At 38.4% G+C, this 13,193-nt stretch overlaps 1 protein-coding gene across 4 annotated transcripts in view; it reads left to right on the top strand.

The window, feature by feature from the left end:
• Positions 1-13,193, top strand: part of zmat4a (zinc finger, matrin-type 4a) — a 162,547-nt gene that overhangs the window by 62,779 nt on the left and 86,575 nt on the right. For all 4 annotated transcript variants that reach the window (XR_005207910.1, XM_037778214.1, XM_037778215.1 and 1 more), the window contains exon 4: positions 6,131-6,287. Coding sequence is in view for 3 of the 4 variants with exons in the window: in XM_037778214.1 (XP_037634142.1) it covers positions 6,131-6,287 (157 nt within the window). In the remaining variant the exon portion in view is untranslated. The remainder of the gene's footprint in view (positions 1-6,130; positions 6,288-13,193) is intronic.

Raw genomic sequence — 13,193 nt, forward strand, 5'->3', positions numbered from 1 at the left:
TCACACACTGTGGGAGTAAGAACTGTGTCTTTGTCTTCTCATCCACACATGCACACACACACACACAAACACAGTGGTGATCTGCAGCAGATTACAGCTCACTACAAATAGCATTCCAGTAAAGGGTCCAATTTGAAACAGCGTGCACCCCCCACCCCCCTGCTGGTGTAACACATCCGCACCGACTTTGTTTGCGATGTGATTTTTTCAACTCGAAGATATTTCATTCCTCGACTGTAATCATATTGTGTGATGTGGCTTGATATGCATTTACACGCATTTCAAAGCTGTGGACATGATCAGGAAAATATGACATGTATTTTTTTTTTTTTTTAAATACAACATCCCATATTTTCCAAGCATCTTGGGTAGGAAGTAGGGATGTGACAGTGAGGAAATTCTCCCACCGGTTAATAAAGTTGTGACAACAACGGTGTTACCGATTACACCGGGCATTTTACAAGAAAAGATGAGGGTCACTGTTGGATGGTTGGTGTGTCTGACCTATACGTTCCAGCAGGTTTCCTCCTGGCCCTGCTCCGCCGTGCACACCGGCTGTGACCGCTCCGTCCTCCGCACGGCGATTTACCTGATTAACGTTATGGTTCTCTTATAGCATTGGGTTTAAATCTGAAATATTGCCAAATAGACGCTTTTGCTTTTCGCTTCAACCCCAAATCTTCCGCCATCATCTTGTCTGTCAACTCTCTCTCGTCACGTGTGTGTGAAATATGACACCTGCTAGTCTGAGCTGAGACTTTTTCACTTTCAGTTTGTAGCGTCCGTCGTCCGACTATGTATTGATAACATGGCGCTGACACGCCAAAATGAACTAAAGGGGTTTTATTTCTGTAAAAAAGCAAAACGACGGTGGGGCCGGTGGGTACGTAATGTAATCGGTGTGTGCCCGACCACCATGTAACACCGGTAACACCGACTACCGCAACAAGCCTAGTACGAACACAGTCCTACCTGGTCAAAAACAATCTGTATGTGGGATTCTCCTGCCTTGATTCTCATCATTTGAGACACTTCCTGTACAAAGTGCACCATGCCTCGTATACATTGCCTGGTACCGTTTTTCATATCCTGATCTGCGTGATGTTAATGCAAGAGGCATTTGCTAAGTTATTTAAAAAAAAAAATAGATGTTACCAATTATTTTGAGATATCAAATTACAACGTCTGAAAAATATATCCATAAAATCCTTATTCGCATGTCTTAGAATTTTAAGACTTTTTAAAGACTGATTCAAGACATTTTAATAGCAATTAAGGCCTCATTTTTAAATGAATAAATTCAATGCTTTTTAAGACTTTTTAAGGATCCACAGGAACCCTGACTTAATCTGATATAGTGGCCATCTCGCCAGGCAGATATTTAGATGTATAGTCCGATGCTGGCACAGTAACAGATGTGTTTAAAAGTTTCATGTCAAAGATTATTGGAAAGAATGAGCTCCTTAGATAAGATATAAATCCCTTGATACAAGGCACAGAGTGTTCTGCGATGTCCTATCTTAATCAAAAGCCACAAACTCTTTTTTGTAGATGATACATCGGCCAATTTGACACAGACACAACCGCAATTGTATCATCCCACCCTAAACCCTTTTAACATCCTCTGCCCTTGGCTTATTTAGAGAGCTGGATGTCTGCCTACCGCCATTCAGAACCTCCCACGCAATGATGTTAGTTTCCTCTTGGGAGAAGCTTTTGTATTGGAGCCAAATGGTTCTCTTCCATCATGAACAACCAGAGAGCTACTGTGACATGGAGTTCAACAAGAGGTGTAAACTGCTGCTTCAAATCCAATCCTGTTTGCAGGTTTCATCATTAAACCATTAATTAGCTTAATCACTAGCCTCATTAATGTAAGCGTCACATGAAATATATCACGGTTATGGACACGGTCCTGTTATTGTTTGTGGTTGTTTGTCTGATGAAAAATGGTGAGTTAATGTAGTTGACTTTTACAGATAAGAACTTTTTTAGTTTTTTTTTTTTTTTTATATTCAGTTTCTTTCTCAGGGACAGTGCATGTTAATAAACATTATTCTAGAAGTGTGAAGATGTGAAGTTGTCAGCCTAAAGTCAGGAAACAAAATCAAGATATGATATGATCAAGAAGTTTAAAATGATCACGATGTAGGCATATCAAGTGCAGTAAAAGTAAAACACCGACAGACGCAAGTGGAACACAGTCATGGTCAGAAGTAAAAGAAAAGTGAATTACGGTTCAACAAAGTAAAAGCAAACAATTGCAGAGCAGCTTAAGTCATTGAAAGACATTTGCCAAATGATGATGGCCTTCAAACTCCTGCTGACAGATGTGGCGGCTTGTAAGTCATGTTCTTACAGTAACTGTCTAGAAGAAGGACCTTTAACGGGTGAGTTCCCTGAGTTCGGCTGCTATAGCCTTCCATTCATGTGCTGCTTTCATTGAAAATGCAGTTTGACTTTGCATTTGCATTCTGTGTGTAAATGCTTCCAAAGTAAACAAACATGTTGCACCACTGGAGTATAATTAAGAGTCACATCCAGTCAGGGCTCGTAGCTCAGTCAATCATCGCTGCTTTGATCCATTGTATCAAAGCGCAAACAACGCTTTTGGGTTTTTCCAATTTCATAGTCTCAGCAGACAATCATGAACGTTACACTTCAGTTATTTCATGCATTTCTTTCTCCCTTCGGTTACACTGTTGGAACAGGTTTGGTCGGTGGCTTGGCTATCTCTGTGTTTTCAGTATGTATATCAGAGCAGTGGCCTTGTCATGTTCTTTCATGGTGCAATGTTAGACATAGTGGGGTAAGACGCATAGTTTTGATAATATATGGGATCAAGTTTGGACTTTATTTGAAAGAAAAAGTCATTGGAAATTGGAAGATGACTGCAGTTGTTTGTCACTCAGGTTATGTCTGACACCATATCTTTTTGTGTAAAATATAAAGAGATGATATTCCTACGTGAACGGTTCAATTATTGACAAATGAGAAGAACTCCTTGTAATTGTTCTGTCTAAAGGTGAATGATGAAGTGTCCGTTCCATTCGTCCATTTTATGTCTTCCTCCAGGCAGAAAAGAAAATGTTAGAAGGTGGCCTAATGCAGTGAATACAAGAGTCCTTCTGCTGGCTTATTGAAAGTGATTGAGGGGTGCTGAGAGTAATTAAGTGTAGTGCTTCAATCACCTATTCGTTTGTTTGAGCAGAGCAAAAAGCAAATGCTGTGTTTAAAAAGCTCTAAAATAAAGTCGGCGTAAACTGGCAGCAGTTCAGTCCCCGGCTCACATCCAGCATTCTTAATGAGTACAAGCAGTGTAAAGATGGCTTAAATTTGCATTTGTAATTAGTTTGGCTAATGTCCAAATTACTTTTTGACGAGAGATAGATACACGTGTTAATACTGAATTAGACCACTGTTATTTATCAAATGAGGTAAATCAACCTTGATTACATTAGGATTCAGTGTAACCTGTACATGAATTCAATCTGCTACTGTCTATGAAAGGAATAACCATCAATGTTTGGAAGGGAATTCACCTAAATGTTGCTTCATTTAAAAGTAATGTGATTGTTCAAACACTTAAACACAGAATCCATTTACGTATGTGTGATTGTTATGGTATCACCGAAGGATTCTTCTTCTGGGCACCATGGATATCTGAACTAAATTTAATGGCAATCCATTTTAATATTTTTTCAAGATGGGATGAAGCCGTTTTGTACTTATTTTAGGAACAGCATCTAAAGATGGAATTATGCTTCTGCGTAGAGACACGTTAATCTCTCTGCAAGCCTATGCGGAGGAAGGTGTCACAGGGTAACCACAGGTCGCAGAGGCTTGCAGAGGATCTGACGAGCTCCCAATCCTGTCATGTGGATCTGCATGCAGAGTGGGGGCGTAAGAAAATATCGATACACATGAGTATCACGATATTATGTTTTGCGACACTGTATTGATTCTCCAAAACACTGTATTGATTTTTAATTAACCTTTTAAAAATCCGACAGCCCGCTGTTGGGCCCGGCCGCCATTCGATCTTTTGGAGGTTGTAGCGGGGGTTCACTTTTAAAGCTAGAGTGAAGTTACTGGCATCATATGAAACTAGAAAAACCTGAGGAATGGTACCAAGCATGGCATACTAGTTTGTCTAAATAACGCTCCAAAGTTACACAAAATTTTGGCGATGAAAAACTAGCATGGCCATTTTCATAGGGGTCCCTTGGCCTCTGACCTCAAGATATGTCATTGAAAATGGGTTCTATGGGTATCCACGAGTCTCCCCTTTACCACTTTATGATAATCACATGCAGTTTAGGGCAAAAAAACATGCAGTTTTTTGCATGCAGTATAAATGTGTAATTTTTGCCTATTCCAAAATGGTTTATTTCTGTTGTATTCTGTATATTATGACAGTTTTCCTTAAATTAAATTTAAAAAATCACAATATGGCCTTGCTTACAGTAATATATCACAATATATTAAATCGTTACCACTGTATCATGATACGTATTGTATCGCCAGATTCTTGCCAATACACAGTCCTAATGCCAAGCAAGCCGATTGGTTGATCCAACTACTGACTGGAAACAGGTTTGAAACAGAAAATAAAAATAACATGGAATCATCTTACTATAAAGCAAGGAATATCTGTCTGTATGTACGTACGTATGTGTGTGTGTGTCAGTCACATATCTGGAGAACTGTCCATCCGATCTACTTCACATTTGGCAGGTGTATTGCTGGGGAACCCAGGGTGTGCAGTGTTGAAGTTGGTTGCAATTTAGACATGCAACACGTTCATAAACTTTGAATAAACAACCACACAGCGCTCTGTGCAGCAGCGGGGGCGGGGCTTCAGGGCTCTGTGGGCTGAGTCGAACAACAATGCTGCAAGCGGCAATTGCAGGAGCAAAGTAATTGGCCTGTTCCGAACGGGCTCACGCTCCAAACAGGATACTCTAGGATACTCAAAATCTATATAAAAGAAGCCACATGAACATCTTGAACGACTGTAATATCGGACATTGTGTGTGTGTTATTTCAACACCTAAAATTGGCAGTGTCTAGCTATCTTTCTTCCATGGGTCCAACACTAGACAGTAGTGCAGTGATATTGAAAGCTTATTTTGTGTGCCAGCCCAAATTACAGGACAAGCTTTGTCAGTTTGTTTAATTTATTGCTCAGCGGAGAACACCACGGAGCTGTTGTCACTGCCAAAAAAAGAAAAAAAGATTATATTTCAACTGACTAAAATATGTACACAACTCACAGCAAAACACCAAAGAGATTATTGATTTCTTAGCAAAAATGTATTTTCATTTCAGTTTGTCTTTTAAAAAATGAAAAATTAATAAAAAAACACTGGCTGTCATCTTAATCCAAACACATCAGTCAGTGCCTACAACAAGCGACATTAGCAGGAATTTATTACAGAGTCATAGTGTTAGAAGTGTGTATATCATGGAGGTGAATGGGCTCAGTATCTCAGTTTATCTCAAGCTGAGACAGTTCAACTGAGGAGACACACACACACACACACACACACACACACACACATTTCTGTTCACTTATCTGGTCGAGTAGGCCAGGCGGAGGAACAGACATCTGAATGAGGTCATGGAGGTAACTTTCCTCTCCTCTTCCTCCACTCTGAATATCAGCCTGTCCTTGACCCCAGCCCACCTGGCTGGGCACCGTTTTCCTCTCCTCCCTCTCACTTCTCAGTAAAAAAACGGTAGCATCCATCTCTTAATGCTTGGCGGCTTGCTCTGCGTCCTCCACATTCTCTCGGAGTAATGGGTTTTGTTGCAGCTTGCGCAGATGGAAGCTCAGGGAGTGGTCCACCATCAGCTGTATTGGCCCCACTATCACCCCTTAAAAACAGTCAGTTTCATTTCGCATCCCACCAGGATCTCAAGACTTTAGGCGAGGAGTGTTGCACCCCTCCCCTGAGATTAGCGATGTGTTCAATGTGCAGCTGTCTTGCTGGAACAGTAAACTATGCTTTTTTACATAATACATTTTTTTGACTGTTTTTTAAAAGCTCCAAAAGATAAATACACTTTGTATTGGATTCTTTGTGATGTATCATTAATAAGATGTTACTGTGTTTTGTTTTTTCAGGGCAGCGACAAGGGCGACGTGGACAAGAATAAGTGCTGCACGCTGTGTAACATGTCCTTCACCTCAGCAGTGGTGGCACAGTCACATTACCAGGGTAAAATCCACGCCAAGAGGCTAAAACTGCTACTGGGGGAGCAGCCTGCCATCACAACCAAAGGTACAGCCCCTGTTGAAAATGTGCATTGTGGGTATAAATGATAGAGGAGCTACAGTACATCTGTCCAAAGGGGATTTATTATTGAGAAGACATAACTAAGGAATGAGATACAGGATGCCGTATGTGTTGACAATGTTTGTGGTGTTGTTCTGTACGTGTGAAGCTCTCAGGTCTGACCGAGTGTGTGTGTTCTCCTCCACATCTCTCCCACTGGTGACTCTGAGCTGGAGTCCTAACATATAACATTGTCAATATCTATATATAATATTGTCCAGTGTACACATCAGTGTACAGTTGCACCGTCTTGATTCAATGCTCTGAAACATCACACACACACAGAGGTGCTGTACAGGTCAGAATATGCTGTACTGCAGAAGCCCGAAGGCCAAGTCAATACAGCAGCATGGCCTCTGGTGGAACACAGTTACTCTAGTTGTTATATCTGTAGCTGAGCTTGTTTTGTGTACTTGTGTTTCCGGTCATTTCTTTGGTATCAGCACTAAGTAGGTTTTTGGTATGAGTAGCGCTCTATTAAATTTGTCTCTCCACATTCAACCTACACTTTATCAAAGCTATAACAGCACCAGGAAGCAGTTTTACGTGAAAGGAATCATTTCCATTTTTGGCTGCCTTACCGAGAGTTACAGTATAGATGAGAAGATTGATACCACTCTCCATATGTCTATATGATAAATATGAAGCTTCAGCCTATACAGCCAGTTAGTTTAGCTAAGCATAACGACTGGAAGCAGGGGGAAAGAGTTAGCCTGGCTCTATCCACAGGTCACAACATTCTACCAGCAACTCTAAAGCTCAACAATTAATAATCAAGCAGAAACCTCCAGTGCTGCTAATAATAATAATAATAATAATAATAACTAGAAAATGCATTTCCTGCTGAAAATGCGTGGGAATGCTGAAAGCTAAAATGTATTGCAAAGCATAGCTGAAAATGCAAAAATGAGAAAGGACTTGCCTAAAAATGTTAAAACTCAAATGCATTGCACTGCACTGCTGAAAACCCTAGAAGATGAAATGTAGAACTGGCAGAGTTGGAAGCTGAACTGCATTAGCTAAAGAAACTAAGAGCTGAAATACATTGCTAGAAAAGCTGGAAGCTAAACTGTAATACCGTCAAAAGTGGTAAATTAGAATTTTCCTGAATAGGCGGAAAGAAGAAATGCTTTGTATTTATATCAGACAGATGAACTGCATTGCTAAACACAAACAGAGACACAGAGAGAGAGAGAGAGAGAGAGAGAGAGAGAGAGAGAGAGAGAGAGAGAGAGAGAGAGAGCAGTATTGGGTGAAATAAACCTTTAAAACTATAAGTGCTTGGACAGAAATAGTATTTTCACTGAATGAACCTTTAAAATGTATAAGTTGTTACACAGAAAGTGGTATTTGGGTGGAAAGTAGCAGTAGGAGTTGTAGTAATAGTAGTAGTAGTAGTAGTAGTAGTAGTAGTAGTAGTAGTAGTAGCAGAAGGAGCAGGAGCAGTAGTAGTAGTAAGAGTAGTAGTAGTAGTAGTATTAAGTGAGGCAGTAGGAACAGCTGCAGGAGCAGTAGTAATAGTAGCAGTAGTGGTAGCAGTAACATCACTGGTAGCAGTAGTAGCAGTAACAGTAGTAGTAATAGTAGTAGCAGTAGTAGTAGTAGTAGTATTAGTAGCAAAAGCAGTAGTAGCAGTAGTAGTAGCAATAGTAGTAGTAATCGTAGTAGTAGTAGTAGTAGTACTAGTAGCAGAAGGAGCAGCAGCTGTAGTAGTAGTATTAGAATCAGTAGGAACAGAAGCACTAGCAGTAGTAGTAGTAGTAGTAGTAGTATACTAGTAGTAGTATCAGTAATAGTTGTAGTAGTAGTATCAGCTATAAACAAATATGGTAACTGCTAAAACAGAACATCACAGAACATATCAATAATAATAGAAGTGGTAAAATGGTAGACCAAGTTCATAAAACAAATATACAATATATGTACATAAATGTGTATAAATATACACAAGCGTCCAGAAACGGATGTGTACATACAGTACATATATTTAAACCATTCTACCTATAGGAATGCTATCCTAAAAGAAATGTGTTTTCAAAAGCATCGTCATTGAGATCATGGAATGTTGCCTCTGTGACATCATAAATGATAATGTTACATAAACTGCAACATTATCATTGACATCATAGAATGTTTCCTCTGTGACATCGTAAATGATGATGCCACAGGAATGTCTATTCTGCTCTGTATGTCAGCATTCTATCACGCTCTATATGATGCTATTGTATTCTACTCTGTATCAAAGCATTTGATCAGCAATTCTGATATTTTTTGCCGCTATATATGACAGCATTCCTTTCCGCTCTAATGTCATTACGACTAATCAAAACGCAATCAGAACGTTTAAATGTTCCATATATCGTAGCTTTGTGACATCACACATGCATAGTACTCCTGACTGCTTGTTTAAACCTGCTTAATAATAAAAAAATACCTGAACATCTCACTTTTATAATATGGGACCTTTAAGGTATAGAACAGTTAAATAAATTTAACCGTATTTCGGTTTTTCAAATTAACATCAACATAGTAGTAGTCATAGTTCCTCCAATGAAGTCAATGATTTCTCACAGAGATTGACAGAGTAGTAGTAGACACATGGGACACTACAATTGCCAGAAAGTCTTGACAATCATATTAAACTAACTCTCCTGTGACATCATCAGTGACATGATGGAATGTTTCCATTGTGATGTCATAAATGATGTCATAAATGATGTCACATGAACTGTGACATCATAAGTGACATCACGGAACGTCGTCGAAAGTTTACTTATAGAACTCCCGTTACGCCCATCAATCACAGATCAAAAAACAAGTGTTTTTTGACAACGCAGCGCGTAGGACGACAGGCCACTCGCTCGGCTCGCAGACAGGGACCGAAGACCGAAGACAGAAGACTCGCAGGTCCTCGACTGTCAGCAGACGGAGGGTTGCCCGACGCAGACGCTAGGCTACGCCATTAACCACAAAGGGAAAGCATTAATGCATTAAGCATTAATGCTTTTCATTTGTCTTAGTGTTTTTTTTTAGGTAGTATATTTTGCTTTATTTCGATTTTTTTTTAATTTACATTCACATAGTCGTATTCATGAACATGAAGGGTAAGCATTAATGCATTAAGCATTAATGCTTTTCATTTGCCTTAGTGTTTTTTTTTAGGTAGTATATCTTACTTTATTTAGATTTTTTGAATTAACATTAACATAGTTGTATTCACAGTTCCCTTGATGAAGTCAATGATCTCTGTCATTCAGACTAAACTAACATTCCTGTGAAATCATCAGTAGTTTCATCTGTGAGATCATAAATGATCATGTCACATAAACTGTGACCTCATCAGTGACATCACAGTTTGTGGTAGCGTCCAAAATTCCATACTTACATGCTATTTAGTACGCTAAAACAGTATGTGAGATATTTTAGTAGGTCCGAAACCTTAGTATAAAACCAATAGTACGCGAATTGCATACCATTTCCGGTAAAATATTACAGTATGCAACTTTGAACATTACGGTGGCATACATATCCCACAATGCAATGCGGTAGTGAAGACAACTTTCATAATAGACGTCGACAGACAGCTCTGTATCATCAACAACACTTTAATTTAACTGTAAATATAAGATTTCACTTTGCAACAGCAGTAGTATTAGTAATAGTTGTAGTAGTAGTAGCAGCTAGAACTTTTAAAACTGTAAGGCGTTAGGCAAAATATAGTAGATAGAGTTACTCTATAGAGATTTTATTTTGAAAACAAAACTTTGTCCTGAGATCCCTGTTCTAATAATAGTAATACATTTATTTATATAGCACTTCTCAAAACAGATGTTACAAAGTGCTTCACAAGACAATAAAAGCAGATAAATTAAGTAAAAGATATTGTAACTGTTAAAACAGAACATCAGACAATAAAAGCAGATAAAGTAAAACAAATACGGTAACTGCATACCAAAACATCACAGAACATATCAATAATAATAGAAGTGGTAAAATGGTAGACCAAGTTCATAAAACAAATATACAATATATGTACATAAATGTGTATAAATATACACAAGCGTCCAGAAACGGATGTGTACATACAGTACATATATTTAAACCATTCTACCTATAGGAATGCTATCCTAAAAAAAATGTGTTTTCAAAAGCATCGTCATTGGGATCATGGAATGTTGCCTCTGTGACATCATAAATGATAATGTTACATAAACTGCAACATTATCATTGACATCATAGAATGTTGCCTCTGTGACATCGTAAATGATGATGTCATAGGAATGTCTATTCTGCTCTGTATGTCAGCATTCTATCACGCTCTATATGATGCTATTGTATTCTACTCTGTATCAAAGCATTTGATCAGCAATTCTGATATTTTTTGCCGCTATATATGACAGCATTCCTTTCCGCTCTAATGTCATTACGACTAATCGAAACGCAATCAGAACGTTTAAATGTTCCATATATCGTAGCTTTGTGACATCACACATGCATAGTACTCCTGACTGCTTGTTTAAACCTGCTTAATAATAAAAAAATACCTGAACATCTCACTTTTATAATATGGGACCTTTAAGGTATAGAACAGTTAAATAAATTTAACCGTATTTCGGTTTTTCAAATTAACATCAACATAGTAGTAGTCATAGTTCCTCCAATGAAGTCAATGATTTCTCACAGAGATTGACAGAGTAGTAGTAGACACATGGGACACTACAATTGCCAGAAAGTCTTGACAATCATATTAAACTAACTCTCCTGTGACATCATCAGTGACATGATGGAATGTTTCCATTGTGATGTCATAAATGATGTCATAAATGATGTCACATGAACTGTGACATCATAAGTGACATCACGGAACGTCGTCGAAAGTTTACTTATAGAACCCCCGTTACACCCATCAATCACAGATCAAAAAACAAGTGTTTTTTGACAACGCAGCGCGTAGGACGACAGGCCACTCGCTCGGCTCGCAGACAGGGACCGAAGACCGAAGACAGAAGACTCGCAGGTCCTCGACTGTCAGCAGACGGAGGGTTGCCCGACGCAGACGCTAGGCTACGCCATTAACCACAAAGGGAAAGCATTAATGCATTAAGCATTAATGCTTTTCATTTGTCTTAGTGTTTTTTTTTAGGTAGTATATTTTGCTTTATTTCGATTTTTTTTTAATTTACATTCACATAGTCGTATTCATGAACATGAAGAGTAAGCATTAATGCATTAAGCATTAATGCTTTTCATTTGCCTTAGTGTTTTTTTTTTAGGTAGTATATCTTACTTTATTTAGATTTTTTGAATTAACATTAACATAGTTGTATTCACAGTTCCCTTGATGAAGTCAATGATCTCTGTCATTCAGACTAAACTAACATTCCTGTGACATCATCAGTAGTTTCATCTGTGAGATCATAAATGATCATGTCACATAAACTGTGACCTCATCAGTGACATCACAGTTTGTGGTAGCGTCCAAAATTCCATACTTACATGCTATTTAGTACGCTAAAACAGTATGTGCGATATTTTAGTAGGTCTGAAACCTTAGTATAAAACCAATAGTACGCGAATTGCATACCATTTCCGGTAAAATATTACAGTATGCAACTTTGAACATTACGGTGGCATACATATCCCACAATGCAATGCGGTAGTGAAGACAACGTTCATAATAGACGTCGACAGACATCTCTGTAACATCAATTACACTTTAATTTAACTGTAAATATAAGATTTCACTTTGCTCGGTTTAATAAATATTTGAAATTAATTCAGACTTTGCATCTCACAAATCGTCGATTCTAACACATGAGGTTGGCACAGGTTGCCATGGTTATGCGTCTCCAACAGGCAAGGGGGAAGTAATGACGTAAATTACTTCTCAGTGTGACCGAAAAGACACATACTACTGTTTATTCGCACAAAAGTATGTTGAACTTACTATTGTACTATCGTACACCTATTATGTAGTTGTTGTTTTTTTTCAAATTAACATCAACTTAGTAGGAGTCATAGTTCCTCTGATGAAGTCAATGATTTCTGTCTTTCAGATTAAACTAACATTCCTGTGACATCGTCATTGAGATCATGGAATGTTGCCTCTGTGACATCATGAATGATAATGTTACATAAACTGCAACATTATCATTGACATCATAGAATGTTGCCTCTGTGAGATCATAAATGATGATGCCACAGGAATGTCTATTCTGCTCTATATGTCAGCATTCTATCACGCTCTATATGATGCTATTGTATTCTACTCTATATCAAAGCATTTGATCAGCAATTGTGATTTTTTTGCCGCTATATATGACATCATTCCTTTCCGCTCTAATGTCATTACGACTAATCAAAACGCAATTGTAGATATCTCTAATGTTAATTCCAAATAGTCAAGCTTAGCTATTAAATGTTAAAACACCATGCCATAGAATTGTCCAATGCAGACACTAGGCAATGCCAATAAACATGTAGCCCAATCATCAAAATGACAGTGCCCTTAATTTTTTTAAAGGTCCTATTCATTTACATGCTGTAATGTTGCCACTGGGACCCTACAATTGCCAGAAAGTCTTGACAATCAGATTAAACTAACTCTCCTGTGACATCATCAGTGACATGATGGAATGTTGCCATTGTGATGTCATAAATGATGTCATAAATGATGTCACATAAACTGTGACATCATAAGTGACATCACGGTACGTCTTCGAAAGTTTACTTATAGAACCCCCGTTACGCCCATCAATCACAGATCAAAAAACAAGTGTTTTTTGACAATGCCACGCGTAGGACGACAGGCCACTCGCTCGGCTTGCAGACAGGGACCGAAGACCGAAGACA

Source organism: Sebastes umbrosus, chromosome 8 (genome assembly GCF_015220745.1).
Source record: "Sebastes umbrosus isolate fSebUmb1 chromosome 8, fSebUmb1.pri, whole genome shotgun sequence".
Taxonomy (NCBI): Eukaryota; Metazoa; Chordata; class Actinopteri; order Perciformes; family Sebastidae; genus Sebastes; species Sebastes umbrosus.